This window comes from Chanos chanos, chromosome 10 (assembly GCF_902362185.1).
Source record: "Chanos chanos chromosome 10, fChaCha1.1, whole genome shotgun sequence".
Classification (NCBI taxonomy): domain Eukaryota; kingdom Metazoa; phylum Chordata; class Actinopteri; order Gonorynchiformes; family Chanidae; genus Chanos; species Chanos chanos.
Window position 1 is genome coordinate 39,842,182 of NC_044504.1, and position 14,861 is coordinate 39,857,042.

General features: G+C 43.8%; 1 protein-coding gene across 1 annotated transcript in view; it reads left to right on the top strand.

Annotated features, from left to right (window-relative positions):
* The first annotated feature begins 1,063 nt into the window (after positions 1 to 1,063).
* Positions 1,064 to 14,861, top strand: part of znf804a (zinc finger protein 804A) — a 46,822-nt gene continuing 33,024 nt past the window's right edge. The window contains 1 exon segment of the mRNA XM_030787652.1: positions 1,064 to 1,174. Within this exon segment, the coding sequence (XP_030643512.1) occupies positions 1,064 to 1,174 (111 nt within the window).

Consider the following 14,861-nt stretch of genomic DNA (forward strand, 5'->3'; position numbering starts at 1 on the left):
TCCAATACACAGCAACCAGCTTCAGCAGCATTAACCATGATGTAATTTTATGTTTAACTTAGTAATTATTTCCTTGGCGAATGACAGTGCGTTGAGATGCTGCTGTGGGTAATGCATATATACGCATTTCTTTAAAAAGTATTATTTTGAGATATCTGTGATGTGTAGTGTTTGTATGGGTTTTGTTTTTTTTTTTGGGGGGGGACACCATCTTCAGTTTTTGCCATCTCTCATACAGTTGATATGACATGATAAAAGATGAATGAGAGTGGATGCTACGAATATCCACTAAAGCCCAAAGTCATCCACAGCCAATAGACGCATCTTCTTACCTGCTCCCTGTCTGCTGCCTCAGCTTCTCACAGAGAGAGAGAGAGAGAGAGAGAGAGAGAGCTAACGGGGGAGGGTGAGAGAAAAATAGAGAGCGAGAGTGAGAGAGAGATGCTGAATCCTGATTGGCTGGAGGAAGAGGGGCTGACTCAGTGAATCTGGAGAGGCAGCGTGTGACAGATGCAATTCTCATCCCAACCCTCACCATCAGAGCAGGGGCTCTCTGCCATTGGCTCCGTTCAGCCGACCGGCAAAGCACAGCACTCTATAACACCATGCCTGTCTGGGATGAGGAGAACGGAGCACTCTCACTAGCACAGCACACTCACAGAGAGGCACGGAGCGGGAATGCCAGCCTTATCCTCCTCGGCACGTCGGAGTGAGACGGAGCGGAGCTGGAGCTGACAGTGCGGAGTGAGGAGGGCAGGACACAGGACTGCTGGAAATCGTCAGAGACACGCAGGAACGTAGCAAAGTATTTCACACGGACTGTTCAGCGGCTGATCCCAGCAGGTCCTCTTCACTCTCTGATGAAGTCTTTCTCTTTTCTCGACTGAGGAACTGAGCCCATGCCTGCCACCTGAGAGGAAGAGAGAGGGAGACTGAGAGAGAGAAAGAGCGTGTGGGTGAGAAGGCGAGATAGAGATAAAGGAAGAGAGAGAGAAGTGTCACTTTTGTCTTGTGGCAGAGTTGCGTTTTGGGACTGACTGTGGGTGGAGGTGGTGGTGCCCCCATGGCGTGCTACTACATCGTCATCAGCTCCACACACCTCAGCAACGGCCACTTTCGCAACATTAAGGGAGTTTTCCGCGGCCCCCTCAGCAAGAATGGCAACAAGACTTTGGTAACTATCATTTAAACACCATGTGCTTTGTGCTCAGTGTGTAAGTATGTCTGTGTCTGTGTCTGTGTGTGTGTGTGGAAGATCTAATGTTAGCTGATCTTAAAAACATTCAGTAAGAGGCCTGTGCAGAAAGTTGATGGGAACTGGTGTGGGAACTCGTGTGTGAGATGAACATGTGGGTGTTGAAGAGAAGTATAATTTGAAGCAGTTGGTGTATAGTTTATCATTTTTCAGTGAAATAGTCAGAACAAATGAAATCACGGTCTGTCCGGTGAGCGTGCTGTAATTCCGAACAGATGGATGGGGAGGACTCTAATCTCTAATCTCTAATCTCCATATACTGCAATGAGCACTGCCATGGAAGTCAGTCCTTACATTCCCTTTATGACCTCAACCTCACAATAATCTCTCTGTCACTCCAGCCAGTACCGGTCCACCGCTCCAAAATACATTGTATTAAACCCTTAAATCTAGGACACCACTTTTGGGAAATTAGAGGAAAAACAAGAGAAAAAGAGAGAGATATCTCTTATAATTACTCAGCAAGCGCGACATGAGATTTTACTTCCTCTGGCAAATCCTGCAAAGATTATAGAAATAAAGTAATGTGGTGATTGGTGCAGCCTTACATTGTAATTTAATTAAAATGCTCTATTCTTGAAAGGAAGCATCTTTCAAAGCATTTAATGCGCTGGTGAAATCTCCTGCTCGCTGTCTTTCTCTCACTCACTCACTCCTCTCATGTGCGTGTGCCAGTGGGAAGAACAGAGCCTTTCACTGACAGCCGACGCTCCCTCTTAAAAGAATCCGGAATGATTGGAAATGAAATATTGAAGCGCCTGGCTCAGGATCAAGCGGATGCCGCTGCTCCTTTGCCTCCTGCCTCTTGCTTAAAAGAGGGAATATTGTGGAAATGTTGGGTGGCAGAGTCGAGCAACAGATTGTTTCCAGACAACAGGACGGCGAGAGAGATCTCGAACCCTCCCCCGGGGCCCGGCTCAGAGCAATCAATCAGGTCCATCCAGCGCTCGCCGTTCCCACTTCACTACCACCTCTCTCCTCTCTCCACTCTCCTGTCTCCCCGCCTGGGGATCTCCTGTTATTTCATCCAAAATTACAGCGGCCCGAGGAGTGGGGTGTGTGTCCCCTCCTGCACATTCACAGAAACACCGTAGCTATGACTCTGCGCTTCATTCAGTGTAGCTTTAAGCTTTAAGCTGCCACAGTTTTCATGGCTAGGCAGTGTGACACAAGTGTGTGCTGGGCAGCTCTTTTAGGGAATGTAACAGTGAGGGAAAACTGTGTTAGGGAGTGTAACAGTGAGGGAAAACTGTGTTAGGGAATGTAACAGTGAGGGAAAACTGTGTTAGGGAATGTAACAGTGAGGGAAAGCTGTGTTAGGGAATGTAACAGTGAGGGAAAGCTGTGTTAGGGAGTGTAACAGTGAGGGAAAACTGTGTTAGGGAGTTTAACAGTGAGGGAAAGCTGTGTTAGGGAATGTAACAGTGAGGGAAAGCTGTGTTAGGGAATGTAACAGTGAGGGAAAGCTGTGTTGGGGAATGTAACAGTGAGGGAAAGCTGTGTTAGGGAGTGTAACAGTGAGGGAAAACTGTGTTAGGGAGTTTAACAGTGAGGGAAAGCTGTGTTAGGGAATGTAACAGTGAGGGAAAGCTGTGTTAGGGAATGTAACAGTGAGGGAAAGCTGTGTTGGGGAGTGTAACAGTGAGGGAAAGCTGTGTTAGGGAATGTAACAGTGAGGGGAAACTGTGTTAGGGAGTGTAACAGTGAGGGAAAGCTGTGTTAGGGAGTTTAACAGTGAGGGAAAGCTGTGTTGGGGAGTGTAACAGTGAGGGAAAGCTGTGTTAGGGAATGTAACAGTGAGGGAAAACTGTGTTGGGGAATGTAACAGTGAGGGAAAGCTGTGTTAGGGAATGTAACAGTGAGGGAAAGCTGTGTTAGGGAATGTAACAGTGAGGGAAAACTGTGTTAGGGAGTTTAACAGTGAGGGAAAGCTGTGTTGGGGAGTTTAACAGTGAGGGAAAGCTGTGTTGGGGAATGTAACAGTGAGGGAAAGCTGTGTTAGGGAATGTAACAGTGAGGGAAAGCTGTGTTAGGGAGTGTAACAGTGAGGGAAAGCTGTGTTAGGGAGTGTAACAGTGAGGGAAAGCTGTGTTAGGGAGTGTAACAGTGAGGGAAAGCTGTGCTTTTCTCCCTGTTGGTACACTGCCATCTGGCTCTGGCAGCATAGTAGCAATATTTTACTGTGAAAGAAGCTCTAGTACTGTAGAACATTTGTTTGGCTTGGTTTGAACACACAGGAAGGGGAGAGGCTGGAGCGTAATGGCAGCCTATTAAGCATAATGTAGGAAGAGTGGGAGTGTGTGGCCCAGTGCTAACCCTTACGCTACAGTGGACATGTGTTCATACTAATAGAGACCCACTCAGTGAAAGCCATCTCTGTAATTAAAGCCACTTATTCTCCATTCCACTGAAACACCCAGCCTGTGAACTCATCGTAAGGCTTTGTTCCAGTGAAAGAATCCACTTTGACAGGTGACTTGTACTGGTCTTAGTGGTTCAGCTCAGCTGATACTCTCTGCACTGGCCTGGAATGCTGGATTCTGCCTGCTGACACTCTGTGCTAAAGCCAGGGGTGATAGCACTGCAGCCAGTCATCTGCATTAAGTCTTCAGTTAACTACCAGTGATTAGAAAAACAGGACTGGACTAGGACTTGAAACCAGAGTTGAGCACAGCTTTGGCATAATGCGTTTTGTCCAGTACAATTTTGTTTCAGTGTTCACTGGACAAATTTAAATACAGAAGAGATGAATTATTCTGCCTCAGACAATTTAAAATACACGACTAAAGTTTAAATAATAGACATCACAATTCTCTCTCTCTCTCTCTCTCTCTCTCTCTCTCTCTCTCTCTCTCTCTCTCTGTTGTTTGCTCTCAGTTTAGAAACATGAATGGCGGCTGTATGTGACTGCTCTTGCGAGATAATTATTTTAAAGACTTTGTCATGACTTGATGTTGGTTTTGTAAAGACTTTGGACAGTGAAACATAACATGAGAGACAAGCTTTCTGCCTCAGGTCCAGCCTGTTATACTGAATATACTGAAGCAATAAGACCACTCTCATGTGACCACAGATTGAGTTAATACCTGTTTGAACCCAGGCGCTGATGGGGAGAGCTTTAGAGGTGTATATAAATTGTGTCAGACAGCAAATGAGCTGTGATGTGTTGGGAGACATTTTTCTCACAAAGCTGCCCAGAATATGCATATTACTGGTCTCATTTCAAAGACTTCATCGATTTCCTCTCTGAGCCTCAGGAATGTCAATCCAGCCACTGCTCAGGCTACACGTGTGCCCACTCTGTTGTGTTGTGTTGCACTTTGCTGTGCTGTACAGTGTTGTACTCTGTTGTGTTTTGTTGTGTTGTAGAGTGTTTTGTTGTGTTGTGTTGTGTTGTGTTGTGTCGCATTTTGCTGTGCTGTACAGTGTTGTGTTATGTTGTGTTAAGCTTCGTTGTGTTGTGTTGTGTTGTGTTGTGTAGTGTTGCATTGTGCTGTGCTGTGCTGTGTAGAGTTGTGTTGTGTTGTCCTGTGTTGTGTTGAGTTGCATTGTGCTGTCCTGTGTTGAGTTGCATTATGTTGTGTTGTGTTGTGCTGTGGTGTGCTGTGTTGTGTTTTGCAATGATATGCTACCAACACAGTCTACTAAAAATCTGCATCCTGCCAACAGGTACTCCTTTTCAAAATGTTTGTTGAGGTTAAGCACACATATCACATAATTCAAAATAACACAACCAATCAGTACAACCCAGTTATCGATTTTTATGGGCATAAAACGGCCTTAACTGGATGTTAATCATGTCAGTGTCTGTGCAGCTCAGTTACAGCATTGCAGACACAGATGGAAAACAGCATTCAATTCTGGACATGACCACAGGGGCATGAGATCACACACCTCTGTTAACACAAACCGATCAGCTTAACATACCTCTGTTAATACAAACCGATCATCTTTACTCACCTGTATTAATACAAACCAATCAACTCACACACCTCTCTTAACATAATTTGAGACAAAAATGCCACAAGACAAATCACTCAGAGGACAGTGACTGTCAAAATGTCTATGAACAGGCCCCTGACAGAGTCAGCAGTCAGACCAGAGCAGTCAGACTCAGTTAAACCAGAGCAGTCAGACCAGAGCAGTCAGTCCAGAGCAGTCAGACCAGAGCAGTCAGACCAGAGCAGTTAGACCAGAGCAGTCAGACTAGAGCAGTTAGACTAGAGCAGTTAGACTAGAGCAGTCAGACTAGAGCAGTCAGACCAGAGCAGTCAGACCAGAGCAGTCAGACCAGAGCAGTTAGACTAGAGCAGTCAGACTAGAGCAGTCAGACCAGAGCAGTCAGACCAGAGCAGTTAGAACAGAGCAGTTAGACCAGAGCAGTCAGACCAGAGCAGTTAGACTAGAGCAGTCAGACTAGAGCAGTCAGACCAGAGCAGTCAGACCAGAGCAGTCAGACTCAGTTAAACCAGAGCAGTTAGACTAGAGCAGGCTGTAGACACTCTGTTGTTGGTCCACAATCGGGAAAGAGTGACATTCTGTTATACTTCTGTTCTCCCTCTGCTGGTCTGTCAGTGCTCTGTTTATCTTGGTTTAATTAGTCAATCAGTGTCCCATTTCACTGGTTCCATCAGTTAATCATCCAATCAGTAGTTTCCTCTGTTTCTGTTCATTAAGCCTTGTCTTCTGTTTGTATAAATACACTGGCCTTTTCCCAAGTCTTGACTCAGACAGTGTTCTGAATGACTCTGAGTATTACAGTCCTGTATGTGTTCTACTCTTTGTGCCTGTTATCAATCCAGTGTCAAGTCATGCTCTCCTGCCTGTTTGTCCCTGTACCTGTTCCAGACATTTGCATCTTCGGTCTGTTTAATAGAAAACCGGAGACTTACATGTGCCTCCCACTACCCTCCAGCTTCCTGACACATTCCTGTGTTCTACTTGGCCTTCACCTCAGTGTTTTGGCTGTGGAAACTGACTAAACAATGTGTGTGTGTGTGTGTGTGTGTGTAGTGAAAGTCACAGTCTTGAATCCTGTCCTTACTGATAATGAGGGCAGATATCCAGATCCTCTGCTCAGGCTCTCTGCATTGGCTCTGTTCTGGTGTAATTAATGTGACGGCCTGGCTGATTAGCAGGCTCTGCCTCCTCTGTGTTTTACTGGGGTGCACCACCCAGGTGTGAAAGCCCACCAGCCACTGACTTATCACACAGGGCTATGCATTATTCACAGGGAGAGAGAAGGCAAACTTGTCACTGAATACAGACTGGAGCAGTTAACCCTATGTACCTCTGTCTCACACCCAGGCCCCTGTCTCACACCCAGGACCCCGTCTCACACCCAGGACTCTGTCTCATATGCCGCTCATTAAAATTCACTCCATTCATGAATCTCAACCACTCAAACACCTGCTTCATTTAAATAATCTTACATGCAGCAAAGCGGCACATTTGTGTTTCACTCAGCTGTTAACAGATGCACTGTTATGCTTATGATTTAGTCTGAGCACCTCTCACTGAATTTTACATATACAGTGCACCGTATTGTCCTCCATAGTAAAAGAGGTATAGTGTTACAGTCACTGTCCTCCATGCTGAAAGAGTTTTAAGCAGATTTTTGGGACAGCGTTTATATATGTGCAAATCTTCTCACATCTTCCCCTAGAGACAAACCAATTCTCACACTAATTCCCAGAAAATACCCCATGGATAAACTGTGTATTTATAAGGAAGAGAAGCCCGGTGGGGCTGGCGGTGGACCTGCTGCTCAGCTGTAATAGCACAATTACACGGAACACGGACAGATCAGCCCCCCTCGTTTCCGTGGCAAACACACCTGACGCTGCCAAATGAAAGACAGTATTTCATCTGATCCTCAGGCACCTGCCAATACGCTGTTGTCTCTTACACTCATAAATATTTAAATCGCCCTAAAAAACAGTGTGGATCTCTATAATTTTCCTGCTGTGTGAAACCAAAACACAATCTTTACCCAAATCAGAGTGATCTTTGACTTTGAAACAGTTTCTCAAGCTCAAAATAGCTAAAACTTTGTCTGGCATGCCTGTTCTGCATTAGAACATTTTTGCAATCTCAAGCGCCGGTGTGAAAATATGCTGTTTGGCCCTGGAGTCAGCCTTGCACAGCATATCTGAAGGGCGGCTTGTGATGTCGGCCCAGCCCCAAGCCCCCAGCGGGACTGTCATTCACTACCACCCTGGACCATAAGACAAACCCTGCCTGATTCCTGGGCACAGACTCACAGCACACACACACTGCAAGCCTTACCTTTAATCCGAAACAACACAGAGGAATGAGGGAAGAAGAGAAAGCAGCTATATGACTAAGAGAAGGATGCTTAGCTAGAGTGCTGGATGAGATAGAGGGAGAGGGAGAGAGAGAGACAGAGAGAGAGAGAGGGAGAGAGAGCGCCCTGTGGTCACCACAATAATTGAACAAGTCCCCATTATTTCTGGGAGCTGTGTGACACAATTTGTGTGAAGGGAGCCTTTTTAATACTGCCGATTCCTTTGAGTGATATTGTGATGCAGGCAGCCTCAGCAGCCTTGCCCTGCGCCTGCCTGACTGATTGGATACTTGATAGGAAAACAGCTTTTCTCTCTCTCTCTCTCTCTCTCACATGCATGGTGGTATGTAGCAGAGAGAATGGTGCCTATGCAGTGCAGGTCTCTCCACTCACCTCCACTCTTCTGCTTGGGAGCCTTTCTGACTGCTTACCGTCTGCCCTATTGCTTTCCTATTCAACCCACCACCTGAGAGTAACACAATCAAACTGTAGACATTACTGGGCACAGATGGAGAGGTTGAGACAGAGGAGCTGTGAGCAGCCAGTGGACTGGCCCTTGGTGACTTGTGATGAGGCTAGAGTTTTGTGTGTGGGTGTTCACAAACCTCCTACTTCTCTCTCAGTGTAGAGCGGTTCTGAAGAGGACAGTAACAGCTCTGGCTTCAGTCGATTAATCTCTCTCTCTCTCTCTCTCTCTCTCTCTCTCTCTCTCTCTCTCCCTCTCTCTCTCTCTCTCTCTCTCTGTCCTTTCTGCACAATATTCCATCCTTCCAACAACACTCTTCCATGCACCAATCCATGCAGTTGACTTCCTTGCTCCTGAAAGGTATAGAGCCATTTCAGAAATGACTATTGTTAATTGTTCTCTCCCACAGAGCAGGAGTTAAAGTCTCAATTTGTGGCTCTTAATTATTCTAGTCTGGTTACTTTCATTCCTGAAATGGAGCCTGCAGGCTGTGTCTCAACCTACTGAGCTCTTAATCTTCCATCATTCCAGCGGCTTGACTCAGGTGGGGCGCTGACACCTGCATTTCACTCCAGGTGATTTGTGAGGTGGGTGTGTGATAACCAGCATGGACAGGTCGATACAAACTGCATAATCAACAGGAAGGAGCAGACGTCAAAGAACACTCGCAAACTGGAATCTCCAATCACAGAGTGACATGACTCTGTGTATGTACCTCTGTCTCACACCCAGTGTATGTACACATTAATACAACACTTTCCTAAATAGATTTAGGAATGATTATGGTGTATGGATTATAGTGACCGTGTGTGTGTGTGTGTGTGTGTGTGTGTGTATGTGTGTGTGTGTGTGTATGTCTGAGAGCATTCTTATATTCTTATCTTCATTTTTGAAAAGGAGCAAGATTTTCAGTTTTCATTTGGTTTGGGTGAAATGACTGTGTATAGATTTAGAGACCAATGTAAAGTGACAGTGTGTTAACTGGTAGAGACCTGTGTGAAGTGACAGTGTGTTAACTGGTAGAGACCTGTGTAAAGTGACAGTGTGTTAATTAGTGGAGACCTGTGTAAAGTGACAGTGTGTTAATTAGTGGAGACCTGTGTAAAGTGACAGTGTGTTAATTAGTGGAGACCTGTGTAAAGTGACAGTGTGTTAATTGGTGGAGACCTGTGTAAAGTGACAGTGTGTTAATTGGTGGAGACCTGTGTAAAGTGACAGTGTGTTAACTGGTAGAGACCTGTGTAAAGTGACAGTGTGTTAATTGGTGGAGACCTGTGTGAAGTGACAGTGTGTTAATTGGTGGAGACCTGTGTAAAGTGACAGTGTGTTAATTGGTGGAGACCTGTGTAAAGTGACAGTGTGTTAATTAGTGGAGACCTGTGTAAAGTGACAGTGTGTTAGTTGGTGGAGACCTGTGTAAAGTGACTGTGTTAATTGGTGGAGACCTCTGTGTAAAGTGACAGTGTGTTAATTAGTGGAGACCTGTGTAAAGTGACAGTGTGTTAGTTGGTGGAGACCTGTGTGAAGTGACAGTGTGTTAATTGGTGGAGACCTGTGTGAAGTGACAGTGTGTTAATTGGTGGAGACCTGTGTAAAGTGACAGTGTGTTAACTGGTAAAGATCTGTGTGAAGCTGTTTAGAGGAGGTGCAGGGTCAGAGCTTGACTGTCACTGACATGGAGGAGAAAGACTCTATTTCCTGACATTTAAAATGGCCCCTGTAAAAAGCAACCCTCTGCGGCCACTCTACATGCTTTGACATTTCACTGGTGTTATTTTTAAAAAGGCCGTCTACACTGTAACTAATATCACGCTGCATTCCAAACAACTATTCAACAATTATAGAAATGTAAAACGCTGAACGTTTAGGAAGTGTGGAGTATTTGTAGTAATATAATTTCCCTGTTGGTAAATGGGTTGAGTCTGTCAGTTTGCTGTGAAATTCACTATACATTTTTCGTGTCTGTCTTGATGAGAATGAGGTCAAAAAGTGCATGGTTGTACTTCCTAAGTCGTGTCTTTGTTTTTAGAATAAACATAATGTCACAAGCTGAAACTAATACAAGCTAAAGCTAAAAATATTGTACCTAACGTTTAGATTCACTGCAAAACTCCAGTCTTTATTTAGACTGTAGACATTGCATTTGGTCAGAATTCCATACTAATTTTCATCAGATCTTTCATATGACTAGCATGTAGCAGCAAATTTTACAGGCTGGCATATAAGTGTGTCTATTTTCTGTATGTTAACTTATAGATATTTGTAAAGAGCCCTTATGGGGTCATTCACCTAAAAAGAGGAGAAAAACATCAGAGAAATAGCTGTATGGTTGTTATGATATAGATAGCAGTGATAGATGTTGACATGCTATGATATAGATAGCAGTGTTAGATGTTGACATGTTATGATATAGACAGCAGTGATAGATGTTGACATGCTATGATATAGACAGCAGTGATAGATGTTGACATGCTATGATATAGACAGCAGTGTTAGATGTTGACATGTTATGATATAGACAGCAGTGATAGATGTTGACATGCTATGATATAGACAGCAGTGATAGATGTTGACATGTTATGATATAGATAGCAGCGATAGATGTTGACATGCTATGATATAGACAGCAGTGATAGATGTTGACATGCTATGATATAGACAGCAGTGATAGATGTTGACATGTTATGATATAGATAGCAGTGTTAGATGCTGACATGTTATGATATAGATAGCAGTGATAGATGCTGACATGTTATGATATAGATAGCAGTGATAGATGTTGACATGTTATGATATAGATAGCAGTGTTAGATGTTGACATGTTATGATATAGATAGCAGTGATAGATGTTGACATGTTATGATATAGATAGCAGTGATAGATGTTGACATGTTATGATATAGATAGCAGTGTTAGATGTTGACATGCTATGATATAGATAGCAGTGATAGATGCTGACATGTTATGATATAGATAGCAGTGATAGATGCTGACATGTTATGATATAGATAGCAGTGATAGATGTTGACATGTTATGATATAGATAGCAGTGATAGATGTTGACATGCTATGATATAGATAGCAGTGATAGATGTTGACATGTTATGATATAGACAGCAGTGATAGATGTTGACATGCTATGATATAGACAGTAGAGTTAGATGTTGACATGTTATGATATAGACAGCAGTGATAGATGTTGACATGTTATGATATAGATAGCAGCGATAGATGTTGACATGCTATGATATAGACAGCAGTGATAGATGTTGACATGCTATGATATAGACAGCAGTGATAGATGTTGACATGTTATGATATAGATAGCAGTGTTAGATGCTGACATGTTATGATATAGACAGCAGTGATAGATGTTGACATGTTATGATATAGATAGCAGCGATAGATGTTGACATGCTATGATATAGACAGCAGTGATAGATGTTGACATGCTATGATATAGACAGCAGTGATAGATGTTGACATGTTATGATATAGATAGCAGTGTTAGATGTTGACATATTATGATATAGATAGCAGTGTTAGATGTTGACATGTTATGATATAGATAGCAGTGTTAGATGCTGACATGTTATGATATAGATAGCAGTGATAGATGCTGACATGTTATGATATAGATAGCAGTGTTAGATAATGACATGTTATGATATAGATAGCAATGATAGATGATGACATGCTATGATATAGATAGCAGTGATAGATGTTGACATGTTATGATACAGACAGCAGTGATAGATGTTGACATGTTATGATATAGACAGCAGTGATAGATGCTGATATGTGAATCTTCATTTGAAAACAGAAAGAAATAAACTGACACCAATTGGGACATGCTGGAACACCAACCAGAACGCTTGATCTTTGACCCTAAAATTCGGAGTCTGTGATAGGTTCATTCACAATGAGAGACGGCGGTCCTTGCTGCTTAGATTATATGACATGAACAAGATCGTAGCAATTTCATGCTGTTGTGGGTTTGTGCCTTGGAGCGAAAGCCTCGTCCTTTAATCCACAGAGTGAGATGAGAGTTTAACAAATGAATGTAGAGGGTGAGGCTATAGGTAATGTGCTGTATTTCACACAGGCAGACAAGTCCTCTTTACTGAATCCTGAGGTAAAGAGCCAATACAGAGCTCCTCCAGTCCTTTTTCATCAATGCATGGAGACACTTTCTTCATGTTATTATAGATAAAGAAGGAGGGAGAGCATTTGAATGTACATGTTTATATGGTAGGCTGCACACACACCTCCGTGCCCTGTGACTTGGATAAGGGGCCTCAGGTTTATGGTACTCTCCAGATCCAAGAACAGCCAATACACTTCTAAAAATCACCTTTGTTTGTTCTTCCAATTTAAACATGTAGACCTCAGCCATGTCTTCTCTCTCGTACCTCTCTAAAGCCTTATGATGATCACATGACCCTGTGAGTGTCTGGTCTCTGACTGTGATGATCACATGGCCCTGTGAGTGTCTGGTCTCTGACTGTGATGATCACATGGCCCTGTGAGTGTCTGGTCTCTGACCATGATGATCACATGGCCCTGTGAGTGTCTGGTCTCTGACCGTGATGATCACATGGCCCTTTGAGTATCTAGTCTCTAACTGTGATGATCACATGGCCCTGTGAGTGTCTGGTCTCTGACCATGATGATCACATGGCCCTGTGAGTGTCTGGTCTCTGACCGTGATGATCACATGGCCCTTTGAGTATCTAGTCTCTAACTGTGATGATCACATGGCCCTGTGAGTGTCTGGTCTCTGACTGTATGAAAAGCCTCTGCCCAGCCCTAAAATGTGGTTGTTGGCTGTAAGATTGAATTTATATGTTAGTGCCTGTCAGTTCCCTGAGCTCCACTGTTTGATGAGGCCACTAATTCACCAACAGAACTTGTCTCAGATCATGGCAGCTTTCTGGTACTTTGTTTGTGTCTTACTCTCTAAGGGTGACAGACAACGCATTTCAAAAACACAAATGTCAATTTCTACTTAAAACAATTAATTTTAATAGTACCTCTTGGCAAATGTCATTTTTATTATTCCGACAGAACATATTTTGGAATGACAGGAATTCACCTAACTACCATTTTTCTGACATACTGGGCAAATGCTTATTTATTTCAGAAACCGGCAGCAATTAGTCCCTCATTTAGCTTTACACACACAGGCCTCCAGATCACAGGAAGCTTCAAATGCACTAAAGCAGTGGGTGATTTGTAAGGCGAGTCCAGCTGTGCCGTCATTAGAATTCTCCCATAGATAAAAGATTGATTTTTTTGTCTCTGAGCCCGGCAGATCCCTGAAATTTATCTTCCTCTCGCTTCTCATTTAATCTCTGCTAGAAACAACAGCAGCAGTAATAGCAGTGGAAGGATCCGGGGGAATATGCCTGGTCAGCGCAGTGAGGGCTGTGGAGCTGGCTGTGTAAATTAAAGCACTACAGCTCAAAGAGACAGCTTTATGGGGCAGGTTCTGTTCCAGCCTCACACTGTGTGTGTGTGTGTGCGCGTGTGTATGTGTGTGTGCGTGTGCAATTGCACCTTATTTCAGCATGTAAATCTCATTTCAATTGGGTTGTTTTTTGTATTATTTTTATAAGGTTTTTCTTCCCTGTGTGTGTACATATCCTTTCTATTGAGATGTAAGCCAGTGTATTTCTGTAAAAACAGAAAACATCACATGATGATCCCACTGATTCTGTGCTATTGAGGTATTTTATCTTATTGTACTGCTCCGTAAATTTCTGCTCTTTTTAGATCATATTCAGCTGGAGAGATGTTTTATTCATGTCACATGCTGCAGTGTGACTCTCGCGCTGTTGTGTGTGTGTGTATGTGTGCCAGGGGGTGTTCTCTGTGCTGTTGTCTGTGTGTGTGTGTGTGGGGGGGGTGCTGTGTTCTCTGTGTTGCTGTATGAGTGGTGGTTGTGGTCTGTGTTCTCTGTGCTGTTGTGTGAATATTGTCATTGTTCTCTGTGCTTTAGTGTGTGAATGTTGTCAGTGTTCTCTGTGCTGTTGTGTAAATGTTGTCTGTGTTCTCTGTGCTTTAGTGTGTGAATGTTGTCAGTGTTCTTTGTGCTGTTGTGTGAATGTTGTCTGTGTTCTCTGTGCTGTTGTGTGAATGTTGTCAGTGTTCTCTGTGCTGCTGTGTGAATGTTGTCAGTGTTCTTTGTGCTGTTGTGTGAATGTTGTCAGTGTTCTCTGTGCTGCTGTGTGAATGTTGTCAGTGTTCTTTGTGCTGCTGTGTGAATGTTGTCTGTGTTCTCTGTGCTGTTGTATGAGTGGTGGCCATGGGCTGTGTTCTCTGTCCTGTTGACTTCTGAGGTGGAACTGGGAGAACATGACAGGGCTGAACTGGGAAAACATGACAGGATTACGGGACAGCACTGCTGTGGTCCGGGGGGGGGGGTATAGCTCTGTACTGGTGCAGACAGAATGCTAACAGTGCCCTCACTTTTCCCCACACCAGCAGAGAGTACAGGCACTCTTCAGCGGGCCACGTGTAGACAGTTGTCACATACCCTTCAGAGCCCAGCCTCATCAACAGCTTGAACTGTGCTACATTTTAACTGTGCTACATTTTAACTGTGCTACATTTTAACTGTGCTACATTTTAACTGTGCTACATTTTAACTGTGCTGCTCTGAAAACCCTTCCACCCAACAAAGCTGTACACAATCAGACGCTGCAGATCTAACGCGTCTCTGCTGCCGACAGTGGATTTAATGAGCGTGTTTATTGGTGGGCAGCTGTGGGTTCTTAATGTCTTGGTGGGAGCTGAGGCTTTACTGCACTGCCCACTCAATTTCCCTCCTT